This window comes from Ovis canadensis, chromosome X (genome assembly GCF_042477335.2).
Source record: "Ovis canadensis isolate MfBH-ARS-UI-01 breed Bighorn chromosome X, ARS-UI_OviCan_v2, whole genome shotgun sequence".
In the NCBI taxonomy this organism is placed as follows: Eukaryota; Metazoa; Chordata; class Mammalia; order Artiodactyla; family Bovidae; genus Ovis; species Ovis canadensis.
The window spans coordinates 56,477,836-56,504,298 of record NC_091727.1 but is presented as its reverse complement, the minus strand read 5'-3'; the positions used below and the strand labels follow the sequence as shown (position 1 = coordinate 56,504,298).

The 26,463-nt window shown below is 43.6% G+C and overlaps 1 protein-coding gene across 1 annotated transcript in view; it reads right to left on the bottom strand.

The window, feature by feature from the left end:
* Nucleotides 1-5,978: 5,978 nt before the first annotated feature.
* DGKK (diacylglycerol kinase kappa) overlaps nucleotides 5,979-26,463 on the bottom strand; it is a 175,794-nt gene continuing 155,309 nt past the window's right edge. Inside the window, exons 19-28 of the mRNA XM_070291185.1 lie at nucleotides 23,695-23,791; nucleotides 23,318-23,425; nucleotides 22,572-22,685; nucleotides 22,093-22,227; nucleotides 18,187-18,347; nucleotides 17,355-17,496; nucleotides 16,004-16,090; nucleotides 12,345-12,455; nucleotides 8,090-8,213; nucleotides 5,979-6,597 (exon numbers count right to left, since the gene is read on the bottom strand). Of these exons, the coding sequence (XP_070147286.1) occupies nucleotides 6,518-6,597; nucleotides 8,090-8,213; nucleotides 12,345-12,455; nucleotides 16,004-16,090; nucleotides 17,355-17,496; nucleotides 18,187-18,347; nucleotides 22,093-22,227; nucleotides 22,572-22,685; nucleotides 23,318-23,425; nucleotides 23,695-23,791 (1,159 nt within the window). The 3' untranslated portion in view covers nucleotides 5,979-6,517. The remainder of the gene's footprint in view (nucleotides 6,598-8,089; nucleotides 8,214-12,344; nucleotides 12,456-16,003; nucleotides 16,091-17,354; nucleotides 17,497-18,186; nucleotides 18,348-22,092; nucleotides 22,228-22,571; nucleotides 22,686-23,317; nucleotides 23,426-23,694; nucleotides 23,792-26,463) is intronic.

The window sequence follows — 26,463 nt, the reverse complement described above, 5'->3', positions numbered from 1 at the left end:
CTACAGTCCATGGGGTTACAAAGAGTTGGACATGACTGAACAACTAAGCATACATGAACGTGGGATATTTAGCACCATCTCTAGAAGGCAATGGCATCCCACTCCAGTACTCTTGCCTGGAAAATCCCATGGACAGAGGAGCCTGGTAGGCTGCAGTCCATGGGGTCGCTAAGATTCGGACACGACTGAGCGACTTCACTTTCACTTTTCACTTTCCACTTTCATTCATTGGAGAAGGAAATGGCAACCCACTCCAGTGTTTTTGCCTGGAGAATCCCAGGGATGGGGGAGCCTGGTGGGCTGCCATCTATGGGGTCGCACAGGGTCAGACACGACTGAAGCGACTTAGCAGCAGTAGCAGCTAGTCTCTACCCATGAGAATCCAGTAACACCATATGCCCCCCAATTCATGACAGCCAATAATGTATCCAGACATTGCCCAATGTCCCTGGGGATAAAGTAACCCCTGGTTAAAAACCATTGAGTTGGTTTTTCAGATATGACAATAAAGTACTGTCCATAGAAGAAAAAAAATGATGAATTGTTGTTTTTATAAAAACGTAAAAGTTTTCCTCTGAAAGATATTGTTGAGAGGATGAAAAGACAAACTATGGACTGGCAGGAGATATTTGGAAATCATATATCTGAAAAAGAACTTGGATCCAGGATATATAAAGAATTCTGAAAATTCAGTAATGAATAAACAAAAAGCACAGTTATAAAGAGGGAAAATAATTTTAGCAGCTATTTCACCAAAGAAAATTTAAGTATGACCAATAAGCACATGAAAAGATATTCGACATCATTAGCTATTAGGGAAATGCTATGATGAGGTGCCACTGAACATCTGTTGCTGCTGCTGCTGCTAAGTCGCGTCAGTCATGTCAGACTCTGTGCGACCCCATAGAATGGCTAAAATAAAAATTACTGAATATCAAGAGCTGGTGAGAATGTGTAGGAAGTGAAACTTTCAAGCATTGCTTTTTTTGTATGCAAAATGGTACAGCCATTATGGAAAATAGTTTGGAAGTTTCTGATCAGGTTAAACATGCATTTATCATATAATCCATCAATCACACTCCTGGGTATTTATCCTAGAGAAGTGGATACAATAACCTGGATACGAATGTTTATAACAGCTTTATTAATAATTGCCTAAAACTGGAAACGAACTAAAGGTCCTTCAGTGACTAGATGGATAAACAAACCAGTAGATCAATACAATGGAATGCTATTCAACAATAAAAAGGAACAAACTGTTGATCATATAACACCTTGAAAGAATCTGAAAGGCATTATGCTGAGTTAAAGAAGCTTGTCTCAAACGGTTACATATTCTATGCCATTCTTGAACGGACTAAACTGTAGGGATGGCAAACAGATAAGTGGTTAGAGGTAAGGTTAAGTTACCTTAAAGGAATTATATAGGACTTCCCTGGTGGTGCAGTAAAGAATCTGCCTGCCAATGCGGGGGACACAGATTCTATCCGTGGTCCAGGAAGATTCCACAGGCTATGAGGTTACAACTAAGCCTGTGTGTCACAGCTACTGAGCCTACATGCTGCAACTATTGAAGCCCACACACCCTAGAGCCTATACTCAGCAACAAGAGAAGCCACTGCAATGAGAAGGCCTTGTAGTGCAACTGGAGGGTAAACCTGCTCGCCACAACTAGGGCAAGCCTATGTGCAGTGATGAAGACCCAGCACACCCTAAATTAATTAATTTAATGGAATTATACGAAGGAGATTTATGGGGTAGTGGAAACTTCTGTATCCTGATACTGGTGGTGGTTACATGAATATCTACATGTGTTAAAATTCACCAGATTATATACCAAAAGATAAAAAAGCAATTCTATTGTGTGATAATTTAAAAAACAGACAAAATTCAATTCTGATGGTACTTTACTAGGTTTATAGGATGTAGTATAAACTTAGCATGAATTACAGGGCCCACCCTGGTGGTAGCTCCTCAGCAACAGGGCTGTTTCACTCATAAAGCATAACGATATCATTTTTATGGAGAGACTGATGTGCGGTCCTGAAGGTCACAACTGTTTTGTCTCCAAGTAAGAGACAGGTTTTTTTTTTTTTTTTTTTTTTTTTTTTTGCTCAGATGGTAAAGAATCTGCCTGCAATGTGGGAGACCTGAGTTCAATCCCTGGTTTGGAAAGATCCCTTGGAGGAAGGCATGGCAACCCACCCCATTATTCTTGCCTGGAGAATCCCCATGGACAGAGGAACCTGGCAGGCTACAGTCCATGGGGTTGCAGAGAGTCAGACACAACCGAGTGACTGAGCACAGCAGCACACAAGAGACAGTAGTACTGGAAAGTTGAGGATTTAGAATATCCATCCTTACCTGGTGAGAAATGCTGGTATAGCATTTTGTGGAATCCTGGTCTAGTACAGCCTCAGTTGCCTCTATTAAATGTGACTTATAACTGATTCCCCCAGAGTCACTGTTGGGCAGAAATTGAACCACTTTTGATCCCAGGCCTAGCCAACTTTGCATCTGACAAGAACAATCCTTCCCACTTCAACCCTTCTCGCGGGGAGAGGAGTATGTGATGTGTGGTCAGTTGAGGGGAGCACATTGTATTGTCAAGAGTTTTTCTAGTTACTTTTTGCATTTATGCATTTATTTAGCAATCTGGGCTGTACTCCTCTACCTCACTTCACCTCCCCTGTAACCTAATTCATTTCATTGGAATCTGGATTCTGCAGAGAATTGGCTTCTAGAAGTATAGTAGCAGGTATATTTCCCCACAAGTTTGTCCTGAGTTGTTTTAGGTTTTAGAACCTTTTGTGGCAGCCCTTTTAGTGTTATGATCACCCTGATGGAGAATCTTGGTTTGTGCTGCTGCTGTCCCCATCCCACCCCCACGCCACATGCCATTTTATACATGCATGTGGCTTGTTTAGAGCTTGGATGACCCACTCCCCATTTCCACCACCATTCAACTCCTCCCATACTGAGGTAAATGATGAGATATTGGTGTTAATTATGTTTATCCATTTATTAAAATACTTTAAGAAGCAAAACTTTATTAACTTTGAAGACTGGTGTTCCATTTTGTGGGGAGGAGGAATAGGCACACTTTGTAGACCTTTACTTTCTGCTTTTTTGCATTACGCCATAACTACCCCAGTTTCCTCCCCCCAGCAAGCCCCTGGCCCTGCTGCTTATTTGCAGGGGCCTCTGAGGAATCAAAACAACAAATAGAATACAACATAGATTAAAGATTAGATGAATAGACAGATGCAGTTCCACAAACCATAAAACCAATCAACGTCCTTTACAAGGATGGAATGGTCCTAATGAGTTTGGTTGCCTTGGTATTTACTTCTTATGAAACAAAAATTCTTCTACTTATGTCCCAAGGGAAGATGACATTGACTCCAACTATTGCTTCTGCTCAACCTTTAACCTAAGTTATTAAGTTGAAAATGTCTTCCTTATTCTTCCCTTGTTCCTTTGGACAAAACACAGGCCTCTTTTCGGTGAAGGGACTGATAGCTGCTGACCTCCTGTATTGTTGACACCAAAAGCAGTTAATGGCAGTCCAAATCTGCCAGCATTCTGCTTCCCCACTAGCTCTTCTGACTAGGAATTGCCCACTCAATCGGTCTATCATAAAGTGCCAGAAAGATGCAATCAAATCCCAGAACTTTGGCTCTTGATGGCAACTTTGAACAGAATTGAGATGGATATTTGGTGTCTGGTCCCACCACCTGAACAGCTATATTACTGCAAGAAGTTAACCGTGAAGTCCTGAAAGGAGCTTATACTTCCAGAGGCTGAGCCAACTCTCTTGAAAAAGAGATAACCACTTTCAAGCTAGTATGAGCAAGAACAAGTGCTGTCTCCCTTTTTTGGAAAGCAACTGGTAACTAAGCAGTGTAGGAGATAACCAAGTGATTTAGCTAGCCACATCTGCTCCTAGGTCTCATGGCCTATCAATTCTGCTCCATCAGTTGACTCCAGCTTCCAATCCTAGTGGTTTTATTCAATATCATTCTGAATCAGGCTGGGAGGACAGGGTGAATGAAACAGAATCCAGATGATACAACAGAGCAACAGTAGCATTACAACATACAAAGACATGTAGTAAGTCAGCAAAATAAGCACAAGAGATGGAGTACTATTACAGTTTACTGTCACCGGTGATTAAAAAATAATTACAAGACACAGCCCTGCTTAGGCACTGCCAAGTAAAAGCTACCCTCTCCCAGGACTTTCTTTTGTTTCCTTAAATTTGCTCATTTGGCTTTTCTGAGAAAAAAATGCAACTTGGTTCCCAACTCTGTGAGTGAGCATGTGTGCAGCTGTTAATGTGTGCAGCCACGGAGGAGTCAAGTTGGGCTGCAACAACTGTGGCCTTACTGATTTGATCGAATACCTCCTCCTGGGAAGAAAGAGTAATGCAGAGAAAGCCAAAGACACAGCAACAGCACATTCCCCACTTAAATACACACAGTAAGTTAACATATTCTGATGCTTAAATAAGTTTTAAATGTTTTCTCTCAATATTTTTCCATTAACTTTCTTAACTAGTTGTAGAGCTAAGACTTTTTTGTTTGTTTGGCACAGCAATCAGACATCTGGGGACTATCCCCTTGTTAGTATGTTTCTCCTCACCCCTGCAGAGGTGGAACACAGGTGGCTGGTTTAAGTGGGCTAGGCTGGTGGAATTCCAGAGTTGAGAACCAGTGCTTAGAGTTGGATTGTGCACCTCGATGAACCAGCCAGTGGACTGAGTCAGGTAACTGAGCACGCTAAGTTTGTCTGAGAAGTGGGGAGAGGCCAGTTTCCTGGCTTTCTGTTGTAAATGGGAAGGGAAATTTACCTAAAGGTATAAATTGAAGGTGAGTGGGGATACAAGGCAGACTAGAGGAAATAACTGGGGAAATACTGGAGTTTGATTAGATTTGCCTGATTGGGCACAGGCATTCAAAAAATGCTAATTGGGATTTGGAGCAATTTTGGCCTGGTTTGTTTTCTTGAGAAATTTGGAAGAAGAACCATGGGAGAAGCAGAAGCTTTCAGCCTCCATTTTCCCAGGCCCTTGTTCTCTCTGATCACTTTGAATTTCCCTCTAGTACTCAAGGGAAAGGAGCAAGAAGGGAGATTCAGAGGTGATTTGGGGACTTAACCAACAGCAGACCAAGATGGAGCTTGTGGGGAAGGGCCTAGGCTGTGGCTTGATTGTCAGGCAGTTCTTTGCTCAGACATCTAAGTCAAAGAGCTCAAGGCCTCGTTGCTCCATATACTGTTTATTGGGTGAGGGGACAGCATAGGTTGGGGCAGTTGCTGATGTAGAGTCCAGGACAGATAGAGCAAAAAAGGCAGCATGCCAGCTTAGCCCCCTTCTCTAGGGCATTGATGTTTTTGTTCCCCTTTCTGTGGCCTGGCTCAGAATTTTAAGGGGGCGTCAGAATCAGCTGGGCCATAGGTAGATCCCAGCCAATTCTAAGACGCTGAAAATGCACCAAAAGTTTAGAAGCTCCACCAAGAACTAGGGCAGTTGGTAGAGGCATATGTGTGTGTAGGGTAGTGGGGGTGGGGAGGGATTCCTGGGTTAGCACGATAAATTATAGGGTCATTTAGAGGTCGAGTTGTATTTTCAGTTCTTAAAAATATATATATATATATATATTTATATATATACATCTTTATGTGTCTCTATACATAACTATACTGCAGCACAGCAGCAAAACATTTGGTTAAAAAATCCAGCAAGAAGGCAGCAAAATACTCCATGGAGGCATGCAGGCTAGGATGAAGGCAGTAGGAGGGGAGCCTGTATGGTTGCCATAGGGGTGAGTTCCAACAAATGGGCGGCCCACCCAGCCACCAGAGCACCACCTGGACATGTGCAAAGACATACACGTGCACATGGAAAAACAGAATGGTTTTGCAGAGAGAGCAGTCACCACAAGAAAAGATCTCACATGGTCATTGTAACAGGCAACTGCACAAGCCCCCATGACCTAGTTCTCATTTTAATAAGTCAACTAGTAGAGACCTCCTGAAGTTACAAGTTGCAATTGGCAGGGATTGGGGGAGAAACACCACCACACCTGGCTTTCCTGACCCCTCTCCTCACCTCCCTGAGAGTATTTCTTTCATTCATTTCCTAGCATCAGCAGTTTTTCTGCCAGTCAGAGAAAAACATTCCCCAACTCCCTGAAAAAGTGAACTCCCTTGAATCCTTTGCAGATCCTAGGCCATTCACAAAAAGCATATCTCAATTAAATATTGTAGTTGCTCAAGATGCACGAAGAGAACTGAACAAGACAACTCGGAACAAGAATCTTTGGCCAATGAGAAAATGTAAACCTCTAAGGAGACCTGATTGAGTCCAGACAAAAATGTATTAGTGTAAAGATTTGGAGGATCTTTCTTGGTGGTGCTCATGTTTGTTCTGAAATAATTTAGTCTAGCCTGTATTGAGGTTTCAAGAGTTTTTAGTAGAATCCTAAATGTTGTGAGTTCTTCCATCTTTCCAGGATTATAGTTGAGATCCTGATGGTGTTGGAGAATCATCATATTTTGCTTCATCTTCATGATGTCTGTGATGCCACAAATTTCCTTTAGAGAAAAAAAGCAAATATAGAAACAAAGAGGTTAGCACATTGCCAGCCTAAATGTAGGGACCCTAAAGAGAGCAAACAGTCTTTTAGGAGACACTCATTTGTTCATATTGTCTCAGCCATCTCTAAGTCATCTTAGAAAACCAGCTAATACCATGCAAGCCAAACACAGATGGGATGAGTTCTTAGAACCTGATAACCCATGAAACTGCTATTGACCCCTTCTGAGTATTCAGAAAGACTCTCAAGCACCATGGGTCTCCTGGCTGGCAGATTCTTTGGGACTCAACATAGCTGGACCAAACACAACTTGATCCAGGAAATTCTCTCTTGGCATCTGTGCAAATCTCAAAAAAACAAAAAACTACCACCCTCCATCCTTTTTCCCCTATGTCCACCATTGTTATCTCTCTCAAGCTTCCAGGTCATCTAGGCTCAAAATTTAGGAGAGACCATTGATGTCAGAATTGGCATAACTGACAACTCTAAGGGAACATTCTTTTGAGTTCCACTGACATATCAAGAACATTTAAGTCCAATTCTGAAGAAGTGCTCAGTCGCTTCAGTCGTGTCTGACTCTTTGTGACCCTATGGACTGTAGCCCACCAGGCTCCTCTTATTTCCCGGGCAAGAATACTTGAGTGAGTTCCCATGACCTCCTCCAGGGGATCTTCCCAACCCAGGGACCAAACCCATGTCTCTTGTGTCTCCTGCATTGGCAGGTGGCTTGTTTATCACTGTGCCACCTGGGAAGCCTGTATTTTGAAGAAGAGGTGGAACCAAAATTCAAATAATGAAACAAAGTTTGCATTTCCAGGGACTGACTATAACAGATACAGAATAGGAGTGTTTAGATAGATCATGAAAACTGTTCCTGACACTGTAGGTGCCCATACCGACACGACACTCTCAACCCATGTCAAATAATACTGCTTTCTGGAGCAGGACCAGAAGCTTGTAGTTGTATTTGACTGGGAAAGATATCTAAATATGACTATTTTGCAATACTTTATCAACAAAGAAAGGAATGAATCATGTGGAAAGTTAACTGCTTATTCTCATTTTTTCCTCTGCAGCTGTTTACATCACAGAGACTGCACCGTAAGGTTGCTGCTCAGGCTCTCTTCTTGTCAGTGTCCATAACCACTTGCTTTTTTCCTTAAAGGTCTGTCTTTTTTTTTTTTTTTTTTTTTTTTGGTCACACTGCACAACACGCGGGATCTTAGTTGCCCAACCAGGGATCAAGCCTATGCCTCCTGCAGTGGAAGTATGGAGTCCTAACCACTGGACTGTCAGGGAAGTCCCTCCATATCACTTTCTAACTCATACCTTATCCAAGAGACTTCTTGGCATCACCTGAAGTTGGCTCCCAGCTGGCTGCCTCCTCCATTACCACTGTACCTGCACACATTTCTAATGTGAGCTTCAGGCCTTTGGGAGGGAGGGACCCAGGCTGCTGGGAGGTCTTCATGACCTTGGGGGAAACTTACCAATAAAACCTGGGATGCCTTGGCCTGATTTAGGCTTGTATTCCTCTTCTGACTTCTTTTTCCCCAATTTGGGGAACTTAACTTTCAATCTGAAGCTTTTGCTGTCAGTGTCTGAGGACTTTTCCTAGTGAGGCATGACAAAAGGAAGGTCAAAATGTTAGTTGCCTAATAGAAACAATTCTTAGAGACTTGGAGAGATGGTGAACAAGGACGGCTGCAGGAAGCTGGCCAATCTGCTATCTATTCAGGTGTGGGAGACATCCCTACTCACTAGTACCATACCTGAGAAGGGATCTGGTCTTTACCAAGATCCTACTCTGTGCCAGATGCTTTGCTAAACGCTTTAATGTGTGTGTGGTCAGTCACTCAGTCATGTCCAACTCTTTGTGACCCCCATGGACTATTGCCCTACCGGGTTCCTCTGTCCATGATATTTTCCAGGCAAGAAATACTGGAGTGGGTAGCCATTCCCTTCTCCATAGGATCTTCCTGACCCAGGGATAGAACCTGGGTTTTCTGAATTGCTGTCGGATTCTTTACCACTGAGCCACCTGGGAAACCCCTAGCCCCTAAATGAATGCTCTCATATGTATTACTGCTCTTCTGAATTGCCTTTCAGAAGAAACCTAAAGTAAGGCCATAGGACCTTCCCTCTCAACCAAAGCTCTGGAAAGCCCAATGAATAACTGACTCTCCTCCTGCTTTTCCCCATCAAAGTGGATCTGCATCTTCTGTGGCATTAAGGCAAGCAAGGTGGGTGTTAGGTGAATGATCAACGTCTTCCTGCCTTTCTTTCAATCTACTCTGCCCTTCTTTAGAGCCTCATTTCTTCATCTTTATGGAAATACTGAAGTCCAGAAAATAGATTATGCCCAGACAAGGCAAATTCAAATATTGAGACCTCAGAACATGGACTGTTTGTCTTAGTTCTCTCAACATCCAGTCTGTCTGTCTAGGTCAGGGGCTTGGTGCTAGATAGTTGAACTGAGGAAGGAAGTACTACTACAAGAGTTTGCTTCATTATATGCCTAACAGCATGTTTTCCCCAGAGGGCTGCTGGTCAAGAGCAGCAAAGGCATATGATAAAGTTATTAAATCATTTAAGACCTGAATTTGCCTATGGCTTTTTCGCTTAAGTTCAGTTCAGTTCAGTCGCTCAGTCATGTCTGACTCTTTGCGACCCCATGAATTGCAGCACACCAGGCCTCCCTGTCCATCACCAACTCCTGGAGTTCACTCAAATTCATGTTCATTGAGTCGGTGATGCCATCCAGCCATCTCATCCTCTGTCAGCCCCTTCTCCTCTTGCCCCCAATCCCTCCCAGCATCAGAGTCTTTTCCAGTGAGTCAACTCTTCGCATGAGGTGGCCAAAGTACTGGAGTTTCAGCTTTAGCATCACTCCTTCCAAAGAACACCCAGGACTGATCTCCTTTAGAATGGACTGGTTGGATCTCCTTGCAGTCCAAGGGACTCCCAAGAGTCTTCTCCAACACCGCAGTTCAAAAGCATCAATTCTTTGGCGCTCAGCTTTCTTTACAGTCCAACTCTCACATCCATACATGACCACAGGAAAAACCATAGCCTTGATTAGATGGACCTTTGTTGGCAAAGTAATGTCTCTGCTTTTCAATATGCTATCTAGGTTGGCCATAACTTTCCTTCCAAGGAGTAAGCGTCTTTTAATTTCATGGCTGCAATCGCCATCGGCAGTGATTTTGGAGCCCCCCCAAAATAAAGTCTGCCACTGTTTGCACTGTTTCCCCATCTATTTCCCATGAAGTGATGGGACCAGATGCCATGATCTTCGTTTTCTGAATGTTGAGCTTTAAGCCAACTTTTTCACTCTCCTCTTTCACTTTCAACAAGAGGCTTTTTAGTTCCTCTTCACTTTCTGCCATAAGGGTGGTGTCATCTGCATATCTGAGGTTATTGATATTTCTCCCGGCAATCTTGATTCCAGCTTGTGCTTCATCCAGCCCAGCGTTTGTCATGATGTACTCTGCATATAAGTTAAATAAGCAGGGTGACAATATACAGCCTTGACATACTCCTTTTCCTATTGGGAACCAGTCTGTTGTTCCATGTCCAGTTCTAACTGTTGCTTCCTGACCTGCATATAGGTTTCTCACGAGGCCAGTCAGGTGGTCTGGGATGCCCATCTTTTTCAGAATTTTCCACAGTTTATTGTGATCCACACAGTCAAAGGCTTTGGCATAGTCAATAAAGAAGAAAGAGATGTTTTTCTAGAACTCTCTTGCTTTTTCGATGATCCAGTGGATGTTGGCAATTTGATCTCTGGTTCCTCTGCCTTTTCTAAAACCAGCTTGAACATCAGGAAGTTCACGGTTCACATATTGCTGAAGCCTGGCTTGGAGAATTTTGAGCATTACTTTACTAGTGTGTGAGATGAGTGCAATTGTGCAGTAGTTTGAGCATTCTTTGGCATTGTCTTTCTTTGGGATTGGAATGAAAACTGACCTTTTCCAGTCCTGTGGCTACTGCTGAGCTTTCCAAATTTGCTGACATATTGAGTGCAGCACTTTCACAGCATCATCTTTCAGGACTTGAAATAGCTCAACTGGAATTCCATCACCTCTACTAGCTTTGTTTGTAGTGATACTTCTTAAGGCCCACTTAACTTCACATTCTAGGATGTCTGGCTCTAGGTGAGTGATCACACCATCATGATTATCTTAGTCATGAAGATCTTTTTTGTACAGCTCTTCTTTGTATTCTTGCCACCTCTTCTTAATATCTTCTGCTTCTGTTAGGTCCATACCATTTCTGTCCTTTATCGAGCCCATCTTTGCATGAAATATTCCCTTGGTATCTCTAATTTTCTTGAAGAGATCTCTAGTCTTTCCCATTCTGTTGTTTTCCTCTTTTTCTTTGTATTGATCGCTGAGGAAGGGTTTCTTTTCTCTTCTTGCTATTCTATGGAACTCTGCGTTCAGATGCTTATATCTTTCCCTTTCTCCTTTGCTTTTCACTTCTCTTCTTTTTACAGCTATTTGTAAGGCCTCCCCAGACAGCCATTTTGCTTTTTTCCATTTCTTTTCCATGGGGATGGTCTTTATCCCTGTCTCCTGTACACTATCACGAACCTCTGTCCATAGTTCATCAGGCACTCTATCTATCAGATCTAGTCCCTTAAATCTATTTCTCACTTCCACTGTATAATCATAAGGGATTTTATTTAGGTCATACCTGAATGGTCTAGTGGTTTTCCCTACTTTCTTCAATTTAAGTCTGAATTTGGCAATAAAGAGTTCATGATCTGAGCCACAGTCAGCTCCTGGTCTTGTTTTGCTGACTGTATAGATATTCTCCATCTTTGGTTGCAAAGAATATAATCAATCTGATTTTGGTGTTTTCGCTTAAATGGTAGCCTAATTGCTGCACTAGTCCAAATCCTTGTATGGCTTGCTCACATTCATATAACTGGTATATAAAGTCAGAAGACAGGTATAATGAGCAGAATAAATAAGGATTCCTACACAGTGTTGAAATGAGCAATTCCATGGTAGAGAAGTTTAAAGAAAAACCCTGTCAGACCTTAATGGGAGTAACTTACCTGGTGATAGGTAGACATCTTTCAGTCATTTGATTTATCAAATGCACTATTTTTCCATCTCAGGAAAGCACTCAGAATTGTCAAAAAATGACAACATCCCCAGAGCTATATTGTAGCGACTGCTGCCATGCTTGATTTTCTTTTAAGCCACACATGTGCTAGGGGAAGGCACTGAGAAAGCCTGCTTTCCTTCCAGAGTGGGAGGGACAGAAAGCAGCAAGGAGAGGTGATACTTGGTTGATTTAACCACAAGTATGGCCTGGGCACCAACCATTTAGAACAAATGTTGGCTGTAAACAACTGGTATTGGCCCTAATGGTATGTACCAGATGAAATTCAGTCCTGGTAGCAGGTACTAAGCAGGGGAGGGGAATTGTGGCCAGGAGAAAAGCACAAAAAAAGACCAATCTTGCTTATTCTTTTCCAATCTTCTCTACAGAGTGGTTCTTCTTTCTGGTTATGTTCCCACTGTCATCTAGTTTTTCAATGTGACTTCTGCCTTGTCCTGCCTACTTAAATGGAGAGGAGATGCAAGGAGGAGGCTCCATTAAGCTCAAGCTGAAAGCCACTACTGGTCTCCATCTGCTATATCAGTCATTGTGTCCTGGCTTATACTGGAAGGCAAAGCCCTCAGGAAGAACCCCTCTTTCCCTTTATTTCCCAATCCACAGGTCACATACCTCTGGGAAAAGGATTGAATTCATCCAGTCAATCTTGGACAGCTTTTCAAACTCCTTATTCATGGCATCCAGGGAAATTTTCAGTGTGGCCTCATATTCAGCGTTTCTCAGCTGGTTAAAACAGGAAAAAGAGTGAGTATCCAATGCTTACCTAGTACTTCATAGACTCGTGCCTTCTCCCCAACTCCCAGTCCCTGCCTAGTGGCCATTAGACCACAGGTTGCCAACTTATATCTCCTTTGGTCCATAGGTTCACTGGAAAGTATACTCAGCCAGCTCTTGACTTTCTCAATAGGGAGATTCAGGAAAAAAAATCAGATAGTGATGTTTTCCTTGGAGCTTGGCACACTCACAGTTTGCAAGCAGAGAGGCCCTTTGATCAGTATAAGTTAACACTGAGTTGTACCCCAATAGCTTAGGGTCCAGGATAAAGGTCCTACCCTTGATCCTCAAGGCTCTGGAGACATCTAAATGTCCTCATAATAATAGCTACCAATTTTTGAGCATATACTATATGCTAGGCACCATGCATACATGATTTCATTCCATTTTCTCAGTAGCTTGATAATACCTTATGATGTACTATTGTTCTCATTTTATAGGTAGAAAATTGAACTCGAGTTTAGTGCTCAAGATCGTATGACTAGACAGAAACCAGATCTATTTAACTCTATAGCCTATCCTCTATACCATACTACCCCAGAAAGGGTATGTGGGGTGGTTAGATATTAGGGTTGGGGGGGAATCTTTATTACCCAGTTACCATAATTTAAAGGCTGCTTTGTGAAGCAAGGGGGAGGGCTAGAGAGAGACAGGCTCAAAATTTCCCTTCCTGGCAAAGAGGGTCTGCCTCTCCAGGCTGTGCTTTTAGCCCCTAGCTATTCACTGTTAGTAAATAAGAAATAGTTTCAGATGGCTTGTCTCACAGGTTCAAGAAACAAAGCTTAAGTATCCCCCAGCACCCACAGGATGAACTCTGTATACTCCATGGAAGAGTTAAAATAGATTCTTCTAAAATCATCTCCAACTTAGAAGACCCAAGTTCCAGACCAACAACATGGGTGAGATAGTTCCTATTCCATTAGTGAGCTGGGAGGATAGATGCATGCCAATATCATCAGCCCTGATGTCCTTTCCAGCTCACCTAACTTGCCTTCATCTCTCCTCCCTGGCATGTGCTCTACTTTCAATCTGGTACTTATGTGGCTTCTTGCTGTGCATGGGCCACCCTTAAGTGGAACCTGGCCAACTGTCACAAATGAGTGGCAGGTGAATGAGTAGGGGGGTGGGATTAGAGGTTATGACCAATCATGATGGGATATGAGAGGGTGACCAAGTCATGCTGACAAATGATCTTCTGCTTTTGCTTTACAACTAATGAGTTAGGATAGTACAGGGCAGCCCAGGTGCACAGGACACGTGTGTGCATGTGGTGGGCTGGGCATTGGTGGTGACAGGCAGACACGCCCTCACTTGAGGGTAAGGGGGAGGGGCAGGGGTCCTTGGGGGCATACTTACAAGCAATGCTCCAAAGGGGTTTGGTAGGCAAACCCACAGCCACAGAGTAAAATGAGGAGCTGGGGCCTTAGAAAATGATTCCTGATCATAATAGGAGAGGAGTAAAATGGCTTCCTAAGAACTTCCTATTTTGGCACCTAGAGAATCAGGCTCTGAAAAATAGTATGTGGGTGGGCCTGAATCTCATGCTATATTCTCTTGTCCTTCTGGCTCCAAGAGAGACCTTGTCCAGGACTCTTCTCTGAGATAAATGTGCAAACTGACTCAGGGGACTGTGTTGCTCACTTCTTGTTCCTGTTCGAACACATCGCTAAGTCAGTTTGCCAAATAAGGGAAGTTGGAGTTACTGGGTGGGATTTTCTTCATCAAAAGGCTAGAACCCTCTCCCAGCACTGAGCTCCTTATCGTCCTCCTCCTTCAAAGGGAGAAATAACAACATTCAAATGAAATAAACCTTATGTCCATGCCACCTTCATGATATGGCCTTTCTTAGCTTCCATTTGCACCCAGGTCTCATTTGGATGTTTGTGTGTGTGTGGGTCCTTACCAGGTTCTTTATTAAGTGTGGTATGTGCTTGGTTTTGGTTGTTGGCTGGTATAAATCAATTTTCATGAGCCCATGAGCCTCAAGAAAGCCTGAGTGTCAATGAGAGACCAGGCTCCCATATTTCCTGCTGCCCAAATTGGCAAGGTCATTGAGCTCTATCTATATATAGAAGGTACTCCTGGTGCTGTCTCTAAAGGCTGAAACTCTAGCCTGGGGCTCAGATGTTGGGACAGTCTGGCCTGATTGTCTTTGCCACTCTGCCACCTGTGCAGTGTGCCAATTAGATGTGCAAATGGAAGGGGGAAGTGGATGCACTTCTTTCAAAATCAACTCACAGGCCCCTCTTCAAATAAACCTTAATTAGATGAGAGGCAAGAACAGCATCTTCCTCAGGGCCTTAGCAGTGAAACTCAAAGTGGGGTGGTCATGTTCAGTTGACTCATTAGCGCACATTCACCAGGTGTGCCTATGGGCTTTGCAGTATGAGAAATAGCAACTCTTGTTGTAGCTCAAAAACTGAGCCTCAGTCCATTTTCCCTAACACTGAGAAAATCTACCATCTGTCAAGCTGCTAGGCAGAGCTAGGCACTTAATAAACAGTAGTTTGTTTAATCCTGAAAACAACCTGGAGAGGTAGAGATTACAATCCCTGTTTTGTAGGTTGGGAAACAGAGGTGAAGTTACCTCACATAGATACTGTTATGGATTCATTTGTGTTCCCTCCAGAAAGATATCTTGAAATCCTAACTTTCAGTACCTCAACTACTGGGAAATAGGGTCACTGAAGATGTAATTACTGAGATCATTGGCCTGGTCTGGACCCTGGTGTAGGGTTGGCCCTCATCCAGTATGACTGGTGTCCTTTAAGGAGACGGCCATGGGAAGACAGAGAGAGCACCATGTGAATATGGAGGACTGGAGCAATGCATCTATATTACAAGCCAAGGAATGGTCCAAACACTGCCAACAAATCACCAGGAGCTAGGAAGAGGCAAGGAAGGAGTTCCCTACAAGTTTCAGAGGGAACATAACCCTGCTGACACCTAGATTTCAGGCTGCTAGCCTACAGAACAGTGAAACAATGACTTTCTGTTGTCCACAGTCACCCAGGCTTCAGTGTTTGTTACAGCATCCTTAGGAAATTAATACAGTTAGTAACTGGCAGATTTGAACTCAGAGACTGCCAATTTTCCCCACTATTCCTTATTCTCTTCCCACATGGTGAAAGACATATTGTGGAAACTCGGGAGACACAGAGCAGCTCAAAAGAGCTCACCCTTTTCTACTGAAGCTGAATTGGGTATAATGAGAACACCCTACTTCTGTTTGGTCTCGTATGGACCTAAGAGACATTTGCCAAAGAAGAGGGGGAGATTTTTCTTCAAGGATATGATAGTTCCTATGGACTCGCATAATTTATGAAGTGACAAGATCAATGATAACTCTAGGTGAGGATGACACAGCAGGAACTGCCAGATAAACACATGGGCAAAATGCTCCTACATGTTTTCCAGTGCCCTAGAACCAAGTGCAGACTGTGACCAACTTTAGATGGGATACATTGCCCTCCCTTGTTCCAAACCCATCCACTCACCAAGTTTTCATCCAGGAAAGCTTTGGTGTCATCGTAGAGCCCTTTAAGACTAAATGTAACATCTACTGCATCATTTCTGGTTAAAGTCTGAGAGGAGAAGAAAAGAAAGGAAGGGAAAGGACAAAGACAAAGTTGCTGGTTAGTAAGCATGCAACTGGCTTTTCTATGGGAAGGTAGGGGCAGGCTAGTAGGATGTGGCTGTAAGTAAAAAAGTAATATTCACAATATAGCACAACTAATAGTTCAGCATGGGCAGCAACCAGTCAAAACTGATGCCAGCTATCAACTATAAGTGCAGCTGTACTGGTGTGTCCTATGTAGCAACATAGGACAACTTTGCATTTATCATCACTGATTGAGTACTTTGGGTATAGGGAAACACAAAGTATGCAAACCAGACATAAGTTTGAGGCCACTTCTTGCCACTAGCTGCTGCTGCTGCTAAGTTGCTTCCATCATGTCCGACTCTGTGTGACCCCATAGACAGCAGCCCACCAGGCTCCAACGTCCCTGGGATTCTCCAGGCAAGAACACTGGAGTGGGTTGCCATTTCCTCCTCCAATGCATAAAAGTAAAAAGTGAAAGTGAAGTCGCTCAGTCGTGTCCGACTCTTAGTGACCCCATGGACTGCAGCCCACCAGGCTCCTCCGCCCATGGGATTTTCCAGGCAAGAGTACTGGAGTGGGGTGCCATTGCCTTCTCCATGCTGCTAGCTAAAGCCACCTTTTCTAGGGAATGTGGAATTAGGCTTAACCATCTCTCTTCTTGAAACTCCAGGCCCATTCCAATGAAGATCTGGCCCCCCATAAATAGGTAGCCTATATTTTAGGAGACCCTGATCATGCATGTGGCCCTTTTGTATGGTTTTTCTTAGCATAAAGTTACTTTTTACAAACATCACTTAAAAATCTTCTGCCAGTGGCTCAAGTCACGAGATGGCACATTTAACATCGAGCATCCTAATCTGGACCTTTCCCTCAAGAGGAAAACCAAAGCAACCTGGAGTTCAGGTTTTAATGACAAGTATCACCTTAACAGGTTATACAGGGATCCACCTGGGATGAGGAAGGGCCAAAGCCAAGTTCCTCTCCATTCACAGGCTATTTCTTCTTGAGACCAGTGTAGCAGATAGCTCTCAGGCTGATGAAGTCTGCTACGGGATTCTCCCAGTAGCCACTCTGAACCTGTAACAAGTCAAGGAATATCTGCCTCCCTTTCTACTCCATCCATCAGTTTCCTGCCATGTCATTTGCTCGGGTTTTCTATCTAGCCTCTGGTTCCTCTTCCTTCCCTTCTATCCCCTTTCCTATTTGGTTTACTCCTTTCCTTCATCTGCCCCTTCCTTCCTTACCTCAATGGGAGTGCAGGAAGCTGCAGCTGTCTCATTGCCACTCTCTTGTTTGTAAAATACTTCATTTAGGGTGTTAGCACTGGCATTCACAGAATCCATGAGGACAGACACATGCTGGTGGACCTTGCTCAGGTCAGTAAGTCTGTAATAAAGCAAGGAGAGATAAACAAGTCTAGAGTTCTGAAGGACTTCTGGTCTGAGGTACTTGTGAGGGTTAGGATTAAAAGTAAAAATGAAAGCTCTGAGTACCTGAATTGTATTCTTTACTCCCTCCTGTTATTTCTACTCATTTCTAGGTAGCCACTTATGCCAGAAAATATTTCTACTCTTCTGTAGGTATTCACTTTTGTCCATCCTTTTTTGGGGGACCTTAGTTCCCCAACCAGGGGTTGAACCCCGGGTCCTGGCAGTGAAAGCACCAAGTCCTAACCACTGGACTGCCAGGGAATTCCCACTTTGTCCATCCTTATCTTACCTGAATTAGATACTAGGTACTTTGGAAGAGTGGGAGGCTAGAATAGAGGAAGGAGCTGATTCCAGAAATTCTAAGGCCTTCCTGATATTTAAGGCCAAGGATAAACATTTTAAATCCTGTTGGGTCTGGGGGAGCAGGAAGAGATCAAAATTCGTCTTTGGACTTAAGGGGAGAAGTCCAAGTTGACTACAAAGACTATTTCCTGTCTGGATTGTTAGGGTCTCTTTCAATCCTCAGAGCTCTGGGCAAGACTCCTTTCTGAGATCATGCTCTCCAGTAGCCTACAGACACAAGTTGGCTTCTTCTCCCCATCCCTTCTTGGGATTTCCAGGCCTGCGTCTGGGCCAGACCACTTACCTGCTGATGAGATTTTCTGCAAGCCGAGTTAAGTGCTGCATCTGGGCATACTCCTCATCAGAGAGGCTATCTTGAGATTCCTGGGAATCCAGCTGGGGTTGAGAGGCAGCTTGGATTTCAGAATGCTTGCACTCCCACATTTTCATTGAGTTCTCAAAGTCCTGGAAATGAAGACAGTGGCAGATCCTAATGACTGCTGTTAGCTAAGAGAGCACATGACAGGTCTGTCTGTGAGTCTGATATGCGTGGGTCAAGGGGAATGAGGGCCCCACGTATTCCCCCATACACCCATCTCCACACTTTATACATCTGTCCAACATTTTATTCAATGTCTTTAATACTAAGCACTTTTAGTTTTGTTGTTGTTTTTACTGTTACAATGCCAAGTCTTGGGACAAGATGCTTGAATCAGACAGATGTCTGTCTTCCAGAAGCTTCTATAGGAAGGCATCATGATCAGTAAGACAGTGGAGCCCATTTCATGCTCCCTTCTTTGCCAAATCTAGGCAATATGTGCTGATGGATTTTAGAGCCAGATTTAATTTTAGATCTAATTTAATTTTGAATTGTGCTTCTGTCATTCACTAGTCATGTGACTTTTAGAAAAGTATTTAACCTCTCTGGTCCTTATTTTCCTCACCTGTAAAATGGGAATAAGTGTATCTACCTCATAGAAAGAGGAGAGTGAAAAAGTTGGCTTAAAGCTCAACATTCAGAAAACGAAGATCATGGCATCCGGTCCCATCACTTCATGGCAAATAGATGGGGAAACAGTGGAAACAGTGTCAGAATTTATTTTGGGGGGCTCCAAAATCACTGCAGAAGGTGACTGCAGCCATGAAATTAAAAGATGCTTACTCCTTGGAAGAAAAGTTATGACTAACCTAGATAGCATGTAGAAAAGCAGAGACATTACTTTGTCAACAAAGGTCCATCTAGTCAAGGCTATGGTTTTTCCAGTGGTCATGTAAGGATGTGAGAGTTGGACCATAAAGAAAGCTGAGCGCCAAAGAACTGTTGCTTTTGAACTGTGGTGTTGACGGAGAAGACTCTTGAGAGTCCCTTGAACTGCAAGGAGATCCAACCAGTCCATCCTACAGGAGATCAGTTCTGGGTGTTCACTGGAGGGACTGATGTTGAAACTCCAATACTTTGGCCACCTGATGCGAAGAGCTGGCTCATTTGAAAAGACCCTGATGCTGGGAAAGATTGAGGGCAGGAGATCAAGGGGAAGACAGAGGATGAGATGGTTGGATGGCATCACCAACTCAATGGACATGAGTTTGGGTAAACTCTGGGAGTTGGTGATGGACAGGGAGGCCTGGCATGCTGTGGTTCATGGGGTCGCAAAGAGTCGGACATGACTGAGCGACTGAACTGAACTGAACTGAACCTCATAGACGGTTGAGAGGATATATTTGAGAGAATATATGTAAAGTGCCCAACACAAAGCAGGTAGTTTATAAACTAGACATCCCATCCCTTCACTAGTGCTGTGTCTATGGACTGTGCATAAGCCACAGTGTAAGAAAGCCTGTAATCACTGAACACTGATCAATAATGGTTCCTTTCTAGCTTTAGGTGGTTTAGCTGAGGTGATATTTGTGAATGCAGTATTTTAAGATGCTGTGAAAGTAAAAGTCACTCTGTTGTGTCCAAATCTTTGTGACCCATGGACTATACAGTCCATGGAATTCTCCAGGCCAGAATGCTGGAGAGAGTAGCTGTTCCCTTCCTCAGGGAATCTTCCCAACCCAGGGATTGAACCCAGGTCTCCCTCATTGCAGGCAGATTCTTTACCAATTGAGCTATCAGGGAAGCCCTTTAAGATGCCTTACCAATTCAGTTCAGTCTCTCAGTCATGGCCGACTCTTTGCAACCCCATGAATTGCAGCACGCCAGGCCTCCCTGTCCATCACCAACTCCCGGAGTTTACTCAAACTCACATCCATCGAGTTGGTGATGCCATCCAGCCATCTCATCTTCTGTTGTCCCCTTCTCCTCCTGCCCCCAATCCCTCCCAGCATCAGAGTCTTTTCCAATGAGTCAACTCTTTGCATGAGGTGGCCAAAGTACTGGAGTTTCAGCTTTAGCATCACTCCTTCCAAAGAACACCCAGGACTGATCTCCTTTAGAATGGACTAGTTGGATCTCCTTGCAGTCCAAGGGACTCTCAAGAGTCTTCTCCAACACCACAGTTCAAAAGCATCAATTCTTTGGCGCTCAGCTTTCTTCACAGTCCAACTCTCACATCCATACTTGACTACTGGAAAAACCATAGCCTTGACTAGATGGACCTTTGTTGGAAAATTAATGTCTCTGCTTTTCAATATGCTGTCTAGGTTAGTCATAACTTTTCTTCCAAGGAGTACATGTCTTTAATTTCACGGCTGCAATCACCATCTGCAGTGATTTTGGAGCACCCCCCCAAAATAAAGTGTGACACTGTTTGCACTGTTTCCCCATCTATTTCCCATGAAGTGATGGGACCAGATGCCATGATCTTCGTTTTCTGAATGTTGAGCTTTAAGCCAACTGTTTCACTCTCCTCTTTCACTATCATCAAGAGGCTTTTTAGTTCCTCTTCACTTTCTGCCATAAGGGTGGTGTCATCTGCATATCTGACGTTATTGATATTTCTCCTGGCAATCTTGATTCCAGCTTGTGCTTCATCCAGCTCAGCATTACTCATGATGTACTTTGCATATAAGTTAAATAAGCAGGGTGACAATATACAGCCTTGATGTACCTCTTTTCCTATTTGGAACCAGTCTGTTGTTCCATGTCCAGTTCTAACTGTTGCTTCCTGACCTGCATACAGGTTTCTCAAGAGGCAGGTCAGGTGGTCTGGTATTCCCATCTCTTTCAGAATTTTCCACAGTTTATTGTGATCCACACAGTCAAAGGCTTTGGCATAGTCAATAAAGCAGAAATAGATGTTTTTCTGGAACTCTCTTGCTTTTTCCATGATCCAGCGGGTGTTGGCAATTTGATCTCTGGTTCCTCTGCCTTTTCTAAAACCAGCTTGAACATCAGGAATTTCACAGTTCATGTATTGCTGAAGCCTGGTATGGAGAGTTTTGAGCATTACTTTACCAGCATGTGAGATGAGTGCAATTGTGTGGTAGTTTGAGCATTCTTTGGCATTGCCTTTCTTTGGGATTGGAATGAAAACTGACCTTTTCCAGTCCTGTGTCCACTGCTGAGTTTTCCAAATTTGCTGGCCTATTGAGTGCAGCACTTTCACAGCATCATCTTTCAGAATTTGAAATAGCTCAACTGGAATTCCATCACCTCCACTAGCTTTGTTTGTAGCGATGCTTTCCAAGGCCCACTTGACTTCACATTCCAGGATGTCTGGCTCTAGGTGAGTGATCACACCATTGTGATTATCTTGGTCATGAAGATCTTTTTTGTACAGTTCTTCTGTGTATTCTTGCCACCTCTTCTTAATATCTTCTGTTTCTGTTAGGACCATACCATTTGGAACCTAAATATCCTATTCAATGAAGAATCTCTTGTTGAGCGAGCAGATTTCTTCATAACCACTGAAGTCTTTAGCTCTCTGTGCATTGTAAGAATGAGGACAACTTTGTTGAAAACCACAGGAGGCAGCTCCTTGTGTCGCTCTCTTGGACAGTGCTTTGCAAGTGTCTCTATGTATGAGAGTATCTCAGAGAGCTTGTCTGCAAATGCAAGTTCCCAGGAAATACCCTTCCCCATTTTGATGCAGTGGGAACTTGTGGGGCATAGTAATGAGTATCTCTAACAGGCACCCAAGGTGACTCTGAGATGTCATGCAGACCTCCCTTTGAGAAATTCTGCCTGACTGGAAGCATTCAGTACTCAAGTGATAGCTGTAGATGAGACAGTGGAGGAGCCCAAGATGAGCCTTTCCCTTCTTACCCGATCTCTGGTCAACATCTGAGCAGTGTTCTTGTATCTAATCTTGATAAGGCCTGGCCTCTGAACCCAGGCCTCCCCATCCACCTGCACTGGGACACCTTCTTCACCATTGATAGTTATCATCACCTCACGGCACTGCCAGAGAAGAGGAGGGAGAATGGGGAAGAAAAATCAGGCAATGACTATAGACTAATCTGATAATCTCACAGTCACAGCCTAAATGTGTATCTGAACAGGATCAGCAAAAATGTGAATCAGAGTATCCCAGGGAGGAAACATATGTTTGCTCTAGACTTTTTGCTCCTTTGGTCCCTACCACCTCTATTTCTAATCTCAGCCAGCATCTTGCTGCCTACCAGATACCCTACTCCCTCCACCCTGCCATTCTTATACCTGGTTAATTCCTGGGAGCACCCCACATCCTGTGTTGTAGCCACAGAGCTCAGACCCTTTCTGGTGCCCACCCAGCGTGTGCCTACCTGGGCGATGCGATGATGATGCAGGTTGATGATACGAGACATTGCCATCTGTACAGAACCAAAGATTGCCACTACTTCTAGCTTCCCATCATCTATCGCAGGAGCCTCATATTCCTGACGAAAAAGAACTGTGTCACATATCTCACTTTTGAAGAACCACACTTTGTCACACGCAGGTATGCTTTGAAAGCTCATGGTAAAATTTTTTCTAGCTCATGAAGAGTGGAGAAACTACTACATTATGAAAAGGGGAAGGATGAGGTCAGGAAGCCAACTTGGGAGAAAGGCACTGAGCTCTAAACTCAGCTCCTTATGAGATCACAACTCTTAGCTGGTTCCCTCCCTGTCCAATATAGCATCATAAATCCCCAAAGCCACTGGTCTCATGGCCTTCTTGGGTGAGCTCAGAGGAAAGGATTCATGACCAGTTTCTCAGGAGATTTTATTGACAGACCTCCTTAGAGAAAAGTTCATGATGCAGTCAGCCTTTCAAGGATCTGTCAGGCTTGAGAAATGGAAAATTCAAAGTCCATGCAACACGGAAGAATTGATCTGATCCTCAGGTTTTCAGTTGATTCTTGTGCTCTAGGGTGGTAATTGCCTTAAAAATACTCATCATACAGCTGCTAATAATGGTCCCAAGCCTGCCTCCTTTTCCCCCACACTCCAGTCAGTTCAGCTCTCCTTCTGATAGACTTTAGAGGAGTCAAGATTTTCTCCCTCCCCATTCCCTGTTCCATACTCACTGTGGTTGCCGTGCTGCTTCCCCAAAAGTTGATGCCTCCGGCATAGCTGGTAATGTTGAGCACTACAATGCCTTGCAGATTTGGCAAGGAGATGGCCTCTCCATCACACTGAAAGAAAAGAATAGCCCTTATTGGCTGGCTCTTCAGATACCAGTGTGAAGGGATATTTACAGACATGGGGGAAGGGCTCTGTCTTCTTGCCATGCTATCATTTTCTTATCCATAAAATGGAAACCTATCTTCATGCTTTCCTCCCATGAGTGAGGATCAGAGTTAAAGCTTGAGAAGAACTAAGGATATAGAGGGAAGTTGATTCTCAAGGTCATGATATGTCCTTTCTTCACGCCCAGGAAGGATCATCCTCTTTTTCCACTGACCTCCAGGTGCACTCGTTCTTCCAGTTTCCTGTAAGAGCGCTGAAAGAGTTCCTTGCTTCCCAGAAGGCCATACCACATCTTGTTCTTAAAGCGGCTACTACAGGGAGATAAAGGTAGAGAAAGATAGTCAGAGGGTGAATAATATAAAGGTAAACGGATGAAGAAAAGTAAGACAAGATGCTATCTTATTCCTCAAGTGCCTTGTTATAGGGAGGAGTCATGGTAATGTGACACAAGCGGGAATGCTAGGATAGTGTAACTGGAATCCTTATTCACACACCAGCTGTAATGGGTTCCTGGGTGTCCTTGAGACCTCAGCATCCCATTGATTTGTCACTTGCTGTTGATATTGGTTCAGTTTTGCAAGAGATAGGCTATATTTAAAAATAAAGCTCATAAAAAGCTGTGAGCATAACTGGCTTGTACGTGTTAAGTCACTTCAGTTGTTTCTGACTCTTTGCAATCCTTTGAACAGTAGCCCACCAGCTTCCTCTGTCCACGAGGTTCTCCAGGCAAAAATACTTGAGTGGGTTACCATGCCCTCCTCCAAGGGATCTTCCTGAACCTGGGATCGAGTCTCCTGCATTGGTTTCTCTACCACTTGCATCACCTAGGAAGCCCAGCTGGCTGGTACATACCAGCAAGTGCCACTCTGGGAGATCAAGATTTTAGCCTCTTGGAATCAATTTCATTTGAAATATGTGACAGACTGCAGTTTCTTTGAAGCATAACTTTTCTGGCAAAGTGGAGGGATTTTGTAAGACCTGTATCTCAAAGACTTCAGTTCAGTTCAGTTGCTGAGTCATGTCTGACTCTTTGAGAACCCATGGACTGCAACACGCCAGGCTTCCCTGCTGCTGCTGCTGCTGAGTCGCTTCAGTCATGTCCGACTCTGTGTGACCCCATAGACGGCAGCCCACCAGGCTTCGCCATCCCTAGGATTCTCCAGGCAAGAATGCTGGAGTGGGTTGCCATTTCCTTCTCCAATGCATGAAAGTGAAAAATGAAAGTGAAGTCGCTCAGTCGTGTCTGACTCTTCGTGACCCCATGGACTGCAGCCCACCAGGCTCCTCTGTCCATGGGATTTTCCAGGCTTCCCTATCCATCACCAAATTCTGGGGCTTACTCAAACTCATGTCCATCGAGTCAGTGATGCTATATTCAACCATCTCATCCCCTTCTCCTGCCTTCAATCTTTCCCAGGATCAGGGTCTCTTCAAATGAGTCAGTTCTTTGCATCAGGTGGCCAAAGTATCAGAGTTTCAGCTTTCAGCACCATTCCTTCCAATGAATATTCAAGATTGATTTCCTTTAGGATGGACTGGCTGGATCTCCTTGCAGTTCAAGGGACTCTCAAGAGTCTTCTCCAATACCACAGTTCAAAAGCATCAATTCTCTGGCACTCAGCTTTCTTCACAGCCCAACTCTCACATTCATACATGACTACTGGAAAAACCACACCTTTGACTAGATGGACCTTTGTCGGCAAAGTAATGTCTCTGATTTTTAGTATGCTGTCTAGGTTTGTCATAGATTTTCTTCCAAGGGGCAAGCATCTTTTAATTTCATGGCTGCGGTCACCATCTGCAGTGATTTTGGAGCCCAAGAAAATAAAGTCTGACACTGTTTTCATGGTTTCCCCATCTATTTGCCATGAAGTGATGGGACCAGATGCCATGATCTTCGTTTTCTGAATGTTGAGTTTTAAGCCAGCTTTTTCACTCTCTTCTTTCACTTTCATCAAAAGGCTCTTTAGTTCTTCTTCACTTTCTCCCATAAGGATGGTGTCATCTGCGTATCCGAGGTTATTGATATTCTCCTGGCAATCTTGATTCCAGCTTACGCTTCATCCAGCCCAGCATTTCACATGATATACTCTGCATATAAGTTAAATAAGCAGGGTGACATATACAGCCTTGATGTACTCCTTTCCTGATTTGGAACCACCCTGTTGTTCCATGTCCAATTCTATCTGTTTCTTCTTGACCTGCATACAGATTTCTCAAGAGGCAGGTCAGGTGGTCTGGGATTCCCATCTCTTTCAGAATTTTCCACAGTTTGTTGTGATCCACACAGTCAAAGGCTAAACACTTAATTCAATGCTATAAAACAGAGCTAAGACAGCTAAGTCTGTCTTACTAGACAGACTGTAGAGGAGGGCCCAGTGGAGAGAATATGGGACAGGCAAGGATATCAGGAGACTTGTGGTGGAGGTGGGAAGAACAAGGTCCTTCTTACTGTAGAGAAGGCAGGCAGGATAAAAGCAGGCAGGATACTCACAATCCCTAGAAAGGCTGGATAGAATCTACTCTGAACTTTCAAAGTAGAGTCACAGAAATGAGCCACCACAAGGCATGGGTTTTGAAATGTAACAAGGCTAGCACAAAATTATTTGCACTCTGCTTTAAACCATAAGTTCTCTGGACACTTTAGTTTCCTCATCTATTAAAAATCAGAGCTTAGTTATATGGAAATGCAAAATACCTAGAACAAATAAGACCATTCTTAAAAAAGAACAAAGTTGGAGGAATTTCATCTCCCAATTTCCAAACTTACTATAAAGCTACAGTTATCAAGACAGTGTGGTGCTTGCATAGGATAGATACATAGATCAGTGGAAAATACATGAGAGTCTAGGAAAAAATCCTTTATATTTAGGGTCAAGCAATTTTTGACAAAGGTGCCAACACAATTTGTTGGGGGAAATACAATTCAAAGGATAGTTTTAAAAAATGGTGTTGTGGTAATTGGATATCCATGTGCAAAAAG